This window comes from Corvus brachyrhynchos, unplaced genomic scaffold, assembly GCF_000691975.1.
Source record: "Corvus brachyrhynchos isolate BGI_N302 unplaced genomic scaffold, ASM69197v1 scaffold122, whole genome shotgun sequence".
Taxonomy (NCBI): domain Eukaryota; kingdom Metazoa; phylum Chordata; class Aves; order Passeriformes; family Corvidae; genus Corvus; species Corvus brachyrhynchos.
In genome coordinates this window covers 1,087,352-1,098,481 of record NW_008236778.1, presented here as the reverse complement: position 1 = coordinate 1,098,481, position 11,130 = coordinate 1,087,352, and the positions used below count along the sequence as shown (strand labels likewise).

General features: G+C 51.2%; 1 protein-coding gene across 15 annotated transcripts in view; it reads left to right on the top strand.

The window, feature by feature from the left end:
- The window catches only part of TPM3 (tropomyosin 3), a 20,590-nt gene extending 12,744 nt beyond the window's left edge, over positions 1 to 7,846 (top strand). For 2 of the 15 annotated variants that reach the window (XM_017727921.1, XM_017727920.1), the window contains exons 9-11: positions 282 to 360; positions 2,186 to 2,249; positions 6,017 to 6,137. In XM_017727921.1, the coding sequence (XP_017583410.1) occupies positions 282 to 360; positions 2,186 to 2,249; positions 6,017 to 6,094 (221 nt within the window). In that variant the 3' untranslated portion in view covers positions 6,095 to 6,137. Of the gene's footprint in view, positions 1 to 281; positions 365 to 1,009; positions 1,801 to 2,185; positions 2,250 to 5,181; positions 5,716 to 6,016; positions 6,138 to 6,690 lie in introns of those variants that run through there. The other 13 variants (XM_017727928.1, XM_017727926.1, XM_008628732.2 and 10 more) reach the window with 9 other exon arrangements.
- The last annotated feature ends 3,284 nt before the right edge of the window (positions 7,847 to 11,130 follow it).

Genomic DNA, 11,130 nt, shown 5'->3' with positions numbered 1-11,130 from the left:
AGCTTGTTTTTACAAGGTGATGTGGTTTGAGTGCTTGGCTCTGCTGCCCTTGGAGCTGGATTGTAATCCTGGAAGGCACTTGTGGGTCAACCCGTCCTCAGGCTGCTGGAACTCTCCCATTCATTGTTGGGGATGAACACGGAGTCGTGATGGCTCTGCATCTAACTTCATTTTCTTCTGTTCATGAATCCCATCCTGCTTTTCCTGCCCCCGAGTGTTGGAAGAACTCCTTTGCCTTCCCTCATTGTTTTCCTTTTGTTCTCCTCCTGAACCTCTTCTAGATGAGCTCTATGCCCAGAAACTGAAGTACAAAGCAATTAGTGAGGAACTGGACCACGCCCTGAATGACATGACTTCCATGTAAATATGAGCTGGCTGGCGTTCGCCTCTCGCTTCAGCAGGCTGGACCGCCAGTGCTTGCTTGGTTTGCTGTGGTTTTAGTTGGAGAATCGACGGCGCTGTGCCGTCCAGGTTACTTCTACAGATCTGCCCAAGGTGCCCCAGCATGCTGTCTTCTAACTCTAGGTCCTCGTGATCTGCATGTGTAACCAATTGCTGTGCTGGCCTGAGAGGGTTCTGACTGAAATTCGAGTGCAATTCCCATTCCCAGTGGGAAAGGCTTTCTCAGGAAATGTGGCTTTGTCGTCTGCTGGAGCCACTGGGCCATGGTCTCGGGATTCCTTCTGGAAGAGGCTGTGGATAGTGCTCAGGTGGATTCCGTAGGAATTGCCACAACAGGCTTGAGATGGGCCAGATCATGAACTGATCTGTGGAAGTAGCTGAACTTGTGTGTTTCTGTAACTTTGCTCCTCAGCTTTGTGTTCAGATCTGCAGTGGGTGCTGCTAATAACTGCTCCGTCTGGTCCTTGCACTAACCCAGGAGAGGCCAGGTCCTCACCCCACAGAGAAGAGCCTTAACATGAGTGTCCCAAAGTTCCCTAAGCAGAGTTTGCTGTGCACAAACACTGAAGCTTCTCTTAAAATTAGTGTCTCCTTCTGTCTCACACAGATAAGTCTTGTGATTCCAAACTCCACTTTGGATTTGTCTCTCTGCTTGGTGGCTTGTTCTGCATCTGCACCCGGCATTCACGCTCTCTTCATCTCACTCTGAATTCCAGTACCTTTTTCCAGTTACTGTGCACAGGCATCCCTGGGAACGGGTGCTGTAAAGACACTGAAGCTTGATAGCAGCAGCAGCAGCCCCTCAGTTCTGCTGCACTTGCTCCCAAACAAAGCTCCCTCTGTGTGACCCGATGTGCCAGACACGGCCTGCTCTGAGGGGCTGCCCTTTCTGTGTCGGGGGAGCTGGGAGGATGTTGTTCTCATCTGCATATCTTGTGTGGAGCCATAAAGCTCCTTTTGTATTTCTCTTGCCTCTTGCTCGAGCATGATGTCACCTTTTTTAAGGAAAACAGTTCTTGTATAAATGGCTGTTGCTTTTGAGAAATGGGTTTCTAGTGACCACTGCTGCTTTAGAGGAACTGTTTCAGCATTGCCTTCAAACCGGTGTCACCCTCGGTGGAACGCAGACCTTACTAGCACACTGGATTTTTCTTTGGGGTGTGTTACTGGCTCCCAGATGTGATGGCAGCCCTGCAGACAGGACCTGTGGGGTCAAGCGGGAGGCTGGGGGTTGCAGGAGGAGGCCCTGGAGCTGTGCCTGACTGAAGACACTCCTCATTCCTGCCTGCTCTGGAGTGTTCACCAGCACCGTTGCCAAATGCTGGCTTGCAGTGGGAGGTCACACACCTGATAGTCTCTAGTCGGGTGTGGAACCGAATAAATACTGTGTGAGCTCTGGCTGGTCTCCACTGGGGCAGAACTGGTTGGGTGCGAGGTGCTGCCTGTGCCAGGGGGAGGGACGTATGGCCTCTTGCTTCAGGAATGAGAAGGCACTGCAGCAGGGCTCTGAGCATCTGAGCCAGGGAATCTTTTGCAGAGCCCTCCCCTCCCCTCCCCATGCAGGGGCTGAGGGCTGCAGGATCCTTCTAGGAGCGTGGCAAGGAGCTTCCCACTGAGCACTGCCACTGGCAGTGGGCTGTGAATGCCTGGCATGTGTCACTGCTGCACTGTTGCTAGTTGATCTGGTATCATAAACACTGGTCAGCCTCTCAAAACAGTATGTGCTGCTTCATGGTGGTTGGTCAAATACTTTTTCCTTTCTGGATTGGTTCATCTGCCACAGTGCCCGAAGAGCCCTTCGTGACCAGAGTTCTGATGAAATGGGACACTTCCCGTGGCTTTCTCAGGTTTGTGCCCTTCTGGTCTCCACATGACTGCACTGGCAGCCAGGATAATCTAGGCACACTCACCTGCCCCAGCCTGTCCCACTCTATCTTTGGTGGCAGGTCTGGGTAGGGAAGGAGGGAGCATTCAAGGAATTTCAAAGTGTGGTCTGACTCTCCTGGGATGTGGGGTGGTAGCTGTGCCTTTTAAGCACAAAGCAAGAACCCAGAACTCTTCAGTAACCCAACTGCAGCTGGAGTTGAGGATCTGGATCCTGTGGGAGGGGCAGGGCTTCTGTAAATGTGAAGGCTTCCAGTCCAGTGTTCCACTATCAGCTCTTAAGACAACAGGGATGCCATCATTGTCTGTCAGTATCTGAAGGGAGGGTGTCAGAGGATGGACCAGGTTCTGCTTAGTGGTGCCCAGCAGCAGTGCAGGCAACACATAGAAACTGATGCCCAGGAAGTTCCACCTGAACATGAGGAAGAATTTCGTTCCTATGTTGGTAACTGAGCACTGAGCAGATTGCCCAGAGGGGGTGTGGAGTCTCCCTCACTGGAGATACTCCAGAACCATCTGGACACAATCCTGTGCAATGTGCTCTGGGATGACCCTGCTTGAGCAGGGAGGTTGGACCAGATAACCCACAGTGGTCCCTTTCAACCTCACCCCTTCTGGGATTGTTAGCAGGTGGGAGGTGGCAGCCTGCCCTTGGGAAGTGCCTCTCTCCTCACAGGGAGGTCTGGTTGCATCCTGACTCTTGCTGTGGGGAGCTGGTGGCTCTGCTCTGCACGGTGGTGTTCCAGGGAATGTTATCTAAGGCTGGGCTGTGGCAGGCCCTTTCCCTGCTCATCCGCAAGGAATCCGATCTGGGTGGTGGATGAGTATGTGGGTGGGTGATGCAATGTCTACCCTGGGAGGTTTTGGAGGCATCTGGTCTGACTGGATTGCTGGGCTTGTGTAGGCTGGTTACTGTGAGCTGTGCTGTGACATGGGAGTGCTGCAAACACAGGTTAACTGACCAGGAGGGCCAGGCCCTGGGGCTCCCTGTGTCCTGGGGCTCTCTGGGTGGCAGGGATAGCTGGTGAGGCTGCCCTGGGGCTGGGCAGAGAAGGGAGCAGGCCAAACATGGGGTAGCTGCTGCAGACCTGGGCAAGTGTTCTATGTGGAGAAGCTGTTCCTAAAGTCTGGGAAGGGTCATGCTAAACACTCCAGTCTGCTACCTTGTGTGGGTGCATCATCAGGTCCCTGTCCACAAGCAGGAATGTTTACTTGAAAGCTGTGAGCTGTTGCACCAAGTCCTACTGAGCACAGTTCACTCTCATCCTCTGCTGCTGGGGAGACCCAGAACCAGCCTGGATCGCTTGGGGCTGGGGACTGGCATTGGGGCTGCTCAGAGCCAGCATGGAGCCAGAGTCCCTCACAGCAATAGTAACTGTTGTGCAAGCCATGGGCCAGGATGGTTTGTACCCACAATTTCCCTCAACTTCCAGATTGTGGTAGGACAGAAATCACTGGCTTCTCTGGCTGTGCCTTGGTCCCTTGGTGGCTTTAAAGAAGGGATGATCAGTCAGCATTACTGCCCTGTCCTGCAGAGCGAGTGCAGTTAGAGCAGGTCCCAAGGACTGAGAGAAGCTGAGGGTGAAGCTGAAGTTGAGCTTCCCCCTGTGTGCAGGTGTTACACTGGAGGGACTGAGCTGAGACTCTGGGGAGAGTGACATGCTTTGGCTGCTCCATGTAAACACTTGACTTTCTGGAATTTTACCCAGCTAGGTCTTGTTCAAGAGCAAAATATTCCGAGGTCAAAAGCAATGAGGAATGGTGTAGCGCCCCTTCAGAGGATGTCTGAGATTCCTAGGATCTCACAGTGCAACAAGGATTAGAGGAGAAGCCCAAGGCCAAGGCTGTGCTCTAGGTTCAGTCCTGCAGCAGAGGCATCACACTGTGTGTCACTGCAGGTGGTGCTGGTCAGTTCTGCCAGGCTGGAAGATGATTTTTCACTGCCTGGAATTCCCCTAAGTGCAGGAATTGGAGCTGTCAGGCTGGGAGCACTCTGCCCATGCAAATGAGCAGGGAGAGATGCTGAATGTGTTCTCTAGACTGGCTGGTTGTGGCTGACAGGCTGTGTGGCAGGACACTGACCACCCAGCCCTGAGAGGTGACAGATCCTGGAAAGGGACCAAACTGGTTCTCCCTTTCCGTGGAGCTGCTGACGAGCATGAGTGCTTGGCATGAGCCTTGAGGATGTGTGTGGCTGCTAGATCCCTGTGGGGCTGTAAGGACAGGGACTGGAGAGGCTGCAGAGGCAGTGGCAGCTTGTGCCCTGCTCATGTAGTTGTTCTGGGGCAGATGTAAAAGAGGACCCTGTGCTCCTAAAGTCCCTCTGTCCTGTACCTGAAGCAGTTGCTGCCTTCGGTCTTATCTCAACAACTTCGGTTGTTAGTGTGGCACCAGGCATGTTTTCAGAGGAGGGTCCTCCAGGCCAGGGATGAGATGTTGTCATTCTTCTGGGTGTGCCTGTCCTGCTGTTCAAACCCTGTCAGTCCCACTGCAGTGTGGTGTGGCTCCCTCTGGAAGCTATTTCTGATACAGCCGTGGCATTGTTTCTGCAATGTGCTCCACCGGCTTAAAGCACATCCCAGGTCTCTGTCCTTGCTGGGGTCCAGCCCAGCCCAGTCTGCAGGCTCCTCTTCTGGTGTCTCCTTTTCCTTTCTTTGCCTTTGCTCATCTTTGGCAGCACTTTCACTTCTGCCCACACTTGGTTTCCTCTGTGATCTTCCTGAGCTGAAGCACAAGTTAGAGAAAGACAAACCTTTGGGCATAGCCCAGGCTGTCCTCAGAAGCACACGTTGTGGAGACAGCTTTTTTGATGTGCTCATCTTGGCGCTCTACTAACCTTCCCTTTCTCTCTTTTTCTCTCTTCCTCTTGCTTCCCTTATCCTGTCGCTGCTGCAGAGCGCCTGTACAGCCAGCTTGAGAAAAACCGCCTGCTCTCTAATGAGCTGAAGTTAACGCTGCATGATCTGTGTGACTGAGAAGGGGCCCACTAATCCCATTAAACAAGCGTATTGCGACCACCAGTGCTGTGGACCACAGTGAAATCTGATCATTAAGACTGGCAGACTTGCGAATTTTATGCAATTGCTGCTTTTTAATGAGGCACTTGGATTTATCCTGTAATTTATTTAAGCTTTTTTTTAATACATAAAGGTAACCTCTATTCTTGGTGAAGTCACCCCCAGACTTGGCTGTTTTTTGAGCAGTCTTGTTTGCTTGTCCAGGGGGTCCTGTCTGGCTCCTCCATGGAACCAGAATAGCTGCAGCCCCAAATGAGGGGTGGGGTGAAGTTAGACTTATGTCTGCTTGAAGCTGCCTGTCGAGTGCTACAACTTAATTTACTGTTAGCTGAATGACTGTAGGATTTCCTGGTGCATGCAATGATGGCTTCTACCAATAAATGACTGACCTTGTGGTCTGTGAGACACTGCATACCTGTAGTACATTCCTGTCTAGGGGAGTCCTAACTGTGAAGGTTTGGGCACAGCAGTAATTTCCCAGGCCTGACCCCAGTGCAGCTGCAGAGAAATGGGTTGGGAAATCTCACAGATTTGACAGCAAGTGCCAAAATGCACAGCCTGAAGCTGTGTCCTGGGTGCCGGCAGGAAGTGTTTAAATGCTGCCGTTGCTCATGCTCGAGGAAGGCTGTTCTCTCTCTGTGCAGTTTCTGGCCCTGGGGAGGTTGGGAGTGGCTTTGGGAATCTGCCTGCACCTAAAGGACGTTTTTCTACAGCCTGTCTGTCCAGTGTCCCAGCGTGTGGATGTCTCCAGTGATATGGGTGGGCTCACCTTTGGAGTAAAGCCTACTTAGAGCACTAGCTGCTGATCTGCTCTCCTCCTGGCTTAAGGAACATGTGAGAATTGACTGCACAGCTGCCTGTAGTGTTGGGCAGGGTGCAGCTCCCTCACTTCTCGCTCTCTGCCTGTCACTGCCCCAGCTCCTGCCCCGCTGCCCTCCAGGCTGGCGGTCTGCTCCCTGCTGCTGGGCTTGGCATCCCTGCCCTGTGCTGAGGGGAAGGAGGGCACAACCAGCTGTAGTTCCAGGGGGTGGTTTCCAAGTGTGTGTTGCTCTTGGGTGCCTTGCTGGGCCACGTGTGCCAGCTGTGGAGGTGTGGAAGCCCTGGGAAGAGCTGGCTGCAGTCAGAGACACCTGCATGTGAACCACTGCCTAGAGCTCTGGCTGAGGTGCACCGTGGCCATGCTGACTGGGAGCACCGGCAGTGGGAGAGGCGAGGGCTGCACACAAGCCAGGTAACAGAGCTTCCAGCTGCACCCAGCCAGGCACTCTGGTCCAAGGATTGCTGCGGCAGCGTGTGGGGAAGGGGCTGCTGGCACAAGCTTTCTTTGGCAAAGGGCTCTCGGTTGTTTGATGCTGGTTTGTAACTATCAACTCTTGCTTTCTGCCAGATAAACTGAAATCCACCAAAGAGGAGCATCTCTGCACGCAAAGAATGCTGGACCAGACCCTGCTAGACCTGAATGAGATGTAATGGATCCCTGCCACTGCCTCTGCCATGTGATGCCGGCCCAGCTGCTGCTGCCCTCTGACCCTGGGGACCAGAGTTTACTTTCTGTTGCCAACTTGACCAAACACAAATCTCCTTTGTTCCAGGGTTAAAGGCCACCAGGTTGGGCAGAGCTTCAAACAGCATCATTAAGGGAAATAAACAATGCAATAATGTTTGGAGAGCATGTTTGAGATGTACACATTTTGTAACTACCTTTTTTTGTAGCAACCATTATAAACATTCCAAATAACGTGAGGCTGGTGAGCTACACTTCAAAGCTCTTGGCTTTAAAATTTGGTATTAACCTTCTGTTAATTGGCTCTGGGCCACCCTGCTTTGGCAGGGCAGGAAATGGATGTGATGGTTCTGGCTGCGAGTCAGAGTAGCCAGGCTAGGGATGAAAACCTGTTGGGAAAACTTCCTTTCCAAGAGCTGTTTGCCAAAAGTGCAGTTCAGTTTTTCAGCTTTAAGGTAACTATGTGTTGGGAAGGAACAACTTGGGTGAAAGGCATCTTTTTTGGGTTTTTTTTGTTGTTTTTTTTTTTTAAGCCAAGCCAGTCATCTGAACAATTGAACCTTCACAGGGGTTGTGTCCCTTCCCCTCCACAACTGATGGGCTTAGAGAAGCCACTGCCCCTTGTAACCCATTGCTACCCTGGGGCTGACTTTGCCTTCACTAAGTGCTGATGCACCAAGCTTCACTGCTCATCACTGGGTTACACTTAACAGCTTAAGTACAACAGCCTTGTGTTCTTGGAGAAGTGTTTTTGCCAACCTGGAGGGAGGGAGCCAAGCCTTCCCTCCTGGCCAGGACTGCTCTTACTGTCTTAATTGGGTACAAGCCATCTTGCTGTGCATTGCTGATGTGTCGTGGTTGTGAGGTGTGAGTGTGGTAATGTCACACTCACAGCGTGTAGCTTGTGGTTTGAGCATGCTGCTTGGTTGTAGCAGTTTTTGGGGCCAATCTGGAGACAAAAACCCTATCCAGTGTTTTGATACTAAATTGAAAAATTGTGTTACTGTCTTTTGAAATAAAAACTGATCCCTCCACATGGCTGCTGGCTGCAGAGCTATACTATGTGGGCTGGTGGGGGCATGAGGGTGGGGATGAAGACTGGGGTATGTGCCCATCTCTTGGGGGCATGACCAGGCATAGGGTAAGTAGCACTTGCCAGGGCTGGAGTGCAAAAGCAGGACTGTGGAGATGAGTTCCTCAGTCAGTTTGGAGATGACACTGAGCTGGGTGGAAGTGTTGATCTGCTGGAGGGCAGGAAGGCTCTGCAGAGGGGTCTGTACAGGCTGGATCAATGGGCCAAGGCTGGTGGTGTGACAGTCAACAAGGCCAAGTGCCAGGTACTGTCCTTGAGTCACCATAACCCACTGCAGTGCTCCAGGCTTAGGGAAAAGTGGCTGGAGAGCTGGAAAACAATCTGGGAGTGCTGGCTGGCAGCAGCTGCACATAAGGTGGTGCGTGGCCAAGTGGGCAGGAGGCCAAGGTCACCTGGCCTGTACGAGCCATGGTGTGGTGGTGGGACCAGGGCAGTGCCCATCCTCTGTGCTGGGCACTGCTGAGGGACCTCAAACCCTGGCGTCAGTTTTGGACCCCTCATGACAAGAGAGACCTGGAGGGGCTGGAATGTGACCAGAGAAGGGAACAGAGCTGGGGATGGGTTTGGAGCATCAGGAGCAGCTGAGGGAGCTGGGGGGGGCTCAGCCTGGAGAAAAGGAGGCTCAGGGGGGACCTTGTGACTTTTCACAACTCCCTGACAGGAGGGGGCAGCCAGATGGGGGTCAGGCTCTGCTTCTAGAGAACAAAGGACAGGACAAAAGGAAATGGCCTCAGGTTGTGCCAAGGGAGGTTTATATTGGATATTAGAGAAAATTTCTTCACAGGAAGGGTTGTCCAGCCCTGCCACAGGCTGCTCCATCCAACCTGGCCTTGAACATTTCCAGGGATGGGGCAGTCACAGCTGCTCTGGGCAATCTGTGCCAGGGCCTCACCATTCTCACAGGGAAAGTTTTCTGCCCAGTATCCCATCTAACCCTGCCCTCTGGCAGTGTGAAGCCATTCCCCCATGTCCTGGCACTCCAGGCCCTTGTCCAAAGTCCCTCTCCAGCTTTGTTGGAACCCCTTTAGGCACTGGAAAGCTGCATTTTCCTGAGCTAGGGAAGGTTTGGAGAGAAAAAGGGACCATCTTGAAAAAAGCCCCAAATTCTGAGCTCAGGGTCTTCCCATGGGGGAATGGGCATGGCTGTGGCTGTGAGGCAGGAAGCTCTCACCTGGTTTACTGGCCTGGCAGTTCAAGAGGCTTCTGAAAATCTAACAGGGAGTGGGGCTGAGGGGCTGTTGTCCTGCCTGTGCTGGGCAGTGGGACACAGGGTTGTGCAGTCAGAGCAGGGGGGCTTTTTCTGAGCTCTTACTGTTGACCGGTGTCAACACCAAAACCTGGAGTAGGGGGACTATCAGGTGAGGGACAGTCAGCTGCCTTTACAGAATTAGAACTTGCCCTTAAACATTATGACTTCGAACATTGCTGCCACTATGCTACGGCCCCTCGAGGGTCTCGCGTTCCTCCAGCAGCTCAGCAGTGAGGGTGGGCACTGTGCAAGCCGTGTGCCTGGCACAGAACACTTCTTTCTTTCTTCATCAGAATCCCCTTCGACACAGAGTTCCAGCTGGATCTGATCTCCCAATGTGTCTCCATCCTCTTTCCCAGGTATGAGCAATCTGATTTGTAGTAAAAGAGACTAAAGGCAAACAGGACATTTTGGAGCCTGATTCCAAGTTTCTCCGAATGCTTCAACTTCCCTGAGTAGTTACTTGGGTGCTCTGAGGACATCCTTATTCTCTTTTGATAAAATGAAAATAATGAGAGAATTCCCGCACAACAATAAGGATGTTCATGTGAGAGCCCATTTGCTCTTCCTAACTGCACTGTGTTGTAGAAGCTGGATTTTTGGGAAAGTAAGTAAATTATAAGCTCAATTATAAATCCCTTATGTCTCCTTTTTCTTCAGGAATATCATCTTCCTTTGTATCTGCATCCACGCCATTGGCACTGGACAGCTCAGTGTTAAGGCAGAAGCAGCCTGTGTATTTTCAAATGCAGTGATTTGAAAACTGAAGTTGGCATTTCTCCACTTGATGGGCTTCTCTCCAAATCACAGTAGTTAACTCAGCTGCAGACTAACAACAGAAGTGGGCCCCAGAGCTGGGAAAGCCTGTGTCAGGATTGCCTTCATGCCACTTCTCCGCTGCTTGCTGGTTTTTTCATCGTGGAGTGTTTGGATTCAGGAATTAGTTGTCAAATTATTTAGATACTTAAAGGATGAAGAATGAGAATGCTTTTGCTTCAGTCCCTGATTCCTGCCCAGAAGAGTTTCACAGTGACCACTGCTGCCACTGCCTTGTGCCTGTCCTCTCTTCCTCACTGAAACCTGGGCTCTAGCAACAGGAAGACGTTTCTGTTACAGAAATCAGCATTGCTGCCACTCTCATTGCTCTGGGACAAAGACTAATGCAACTTTCAGGTTTCCAAGCCAATTTAGGAATGCTTCTACTATTAATCCCCAGATTAATAATTTTCAAAACTAGTTGCATTTTTTAATGAAAAGCATGTTACCAAGTTACTGTTGATGGCTCTTGGGAGCAAACCTCGTGTTTTATTTCAGGTTTCACCATCTGTGCAGGAGACAGGAGGATGCTGGAAGTGAAGCTGTATGTGGTGGCTGTGTAAGTTTATGACACCAAAGTGTATTTATGTGATGGGAATGTGTGTTTACTTAACAACGAGCAGCTGCCAAATGGAGTGCTATGGGTAATTGTGCTACAGATTTTAGCACTAATAAGGAAATGAGAGAGTGGGAAGGGACTTAACCCACACTATGATGTTATCTCAGTCTCTCCCTCACACACAATTCTATTCCCATATATTCCCCGAAAATCCTCTGTATGACAAACCACTACAGAAATGCAAAATTCTGGGAGTATTTTTGGAAAGTGCACTGGGTTTTCCTTGGAAGGGAACACACTTTCTACTTTCTCCCAATTCACAGAACCTGAGAATAGCTCACCATTGTAAAACAGAACTGTTTTCTGTTCTGCAGGTAAGAGGCAAAGGTGGCGGTAATTTTCTTCAGATTTTTTTCTCTAGTCCCCCAGGTCATAAAATAACACTCTGGTTCACATCTGTGTGAAAGAAACTGCTCTGTGCTTCAGGTTATGCCATATTCCATAGAGTTCAGAGACTCACAGACTGCTTTGGGCTGGGAGGAACCTCAAAGATCAGCCCATTCCACCCCTTTGCCATGGGCAGGGACACCTTCCAATGTTGTTTCA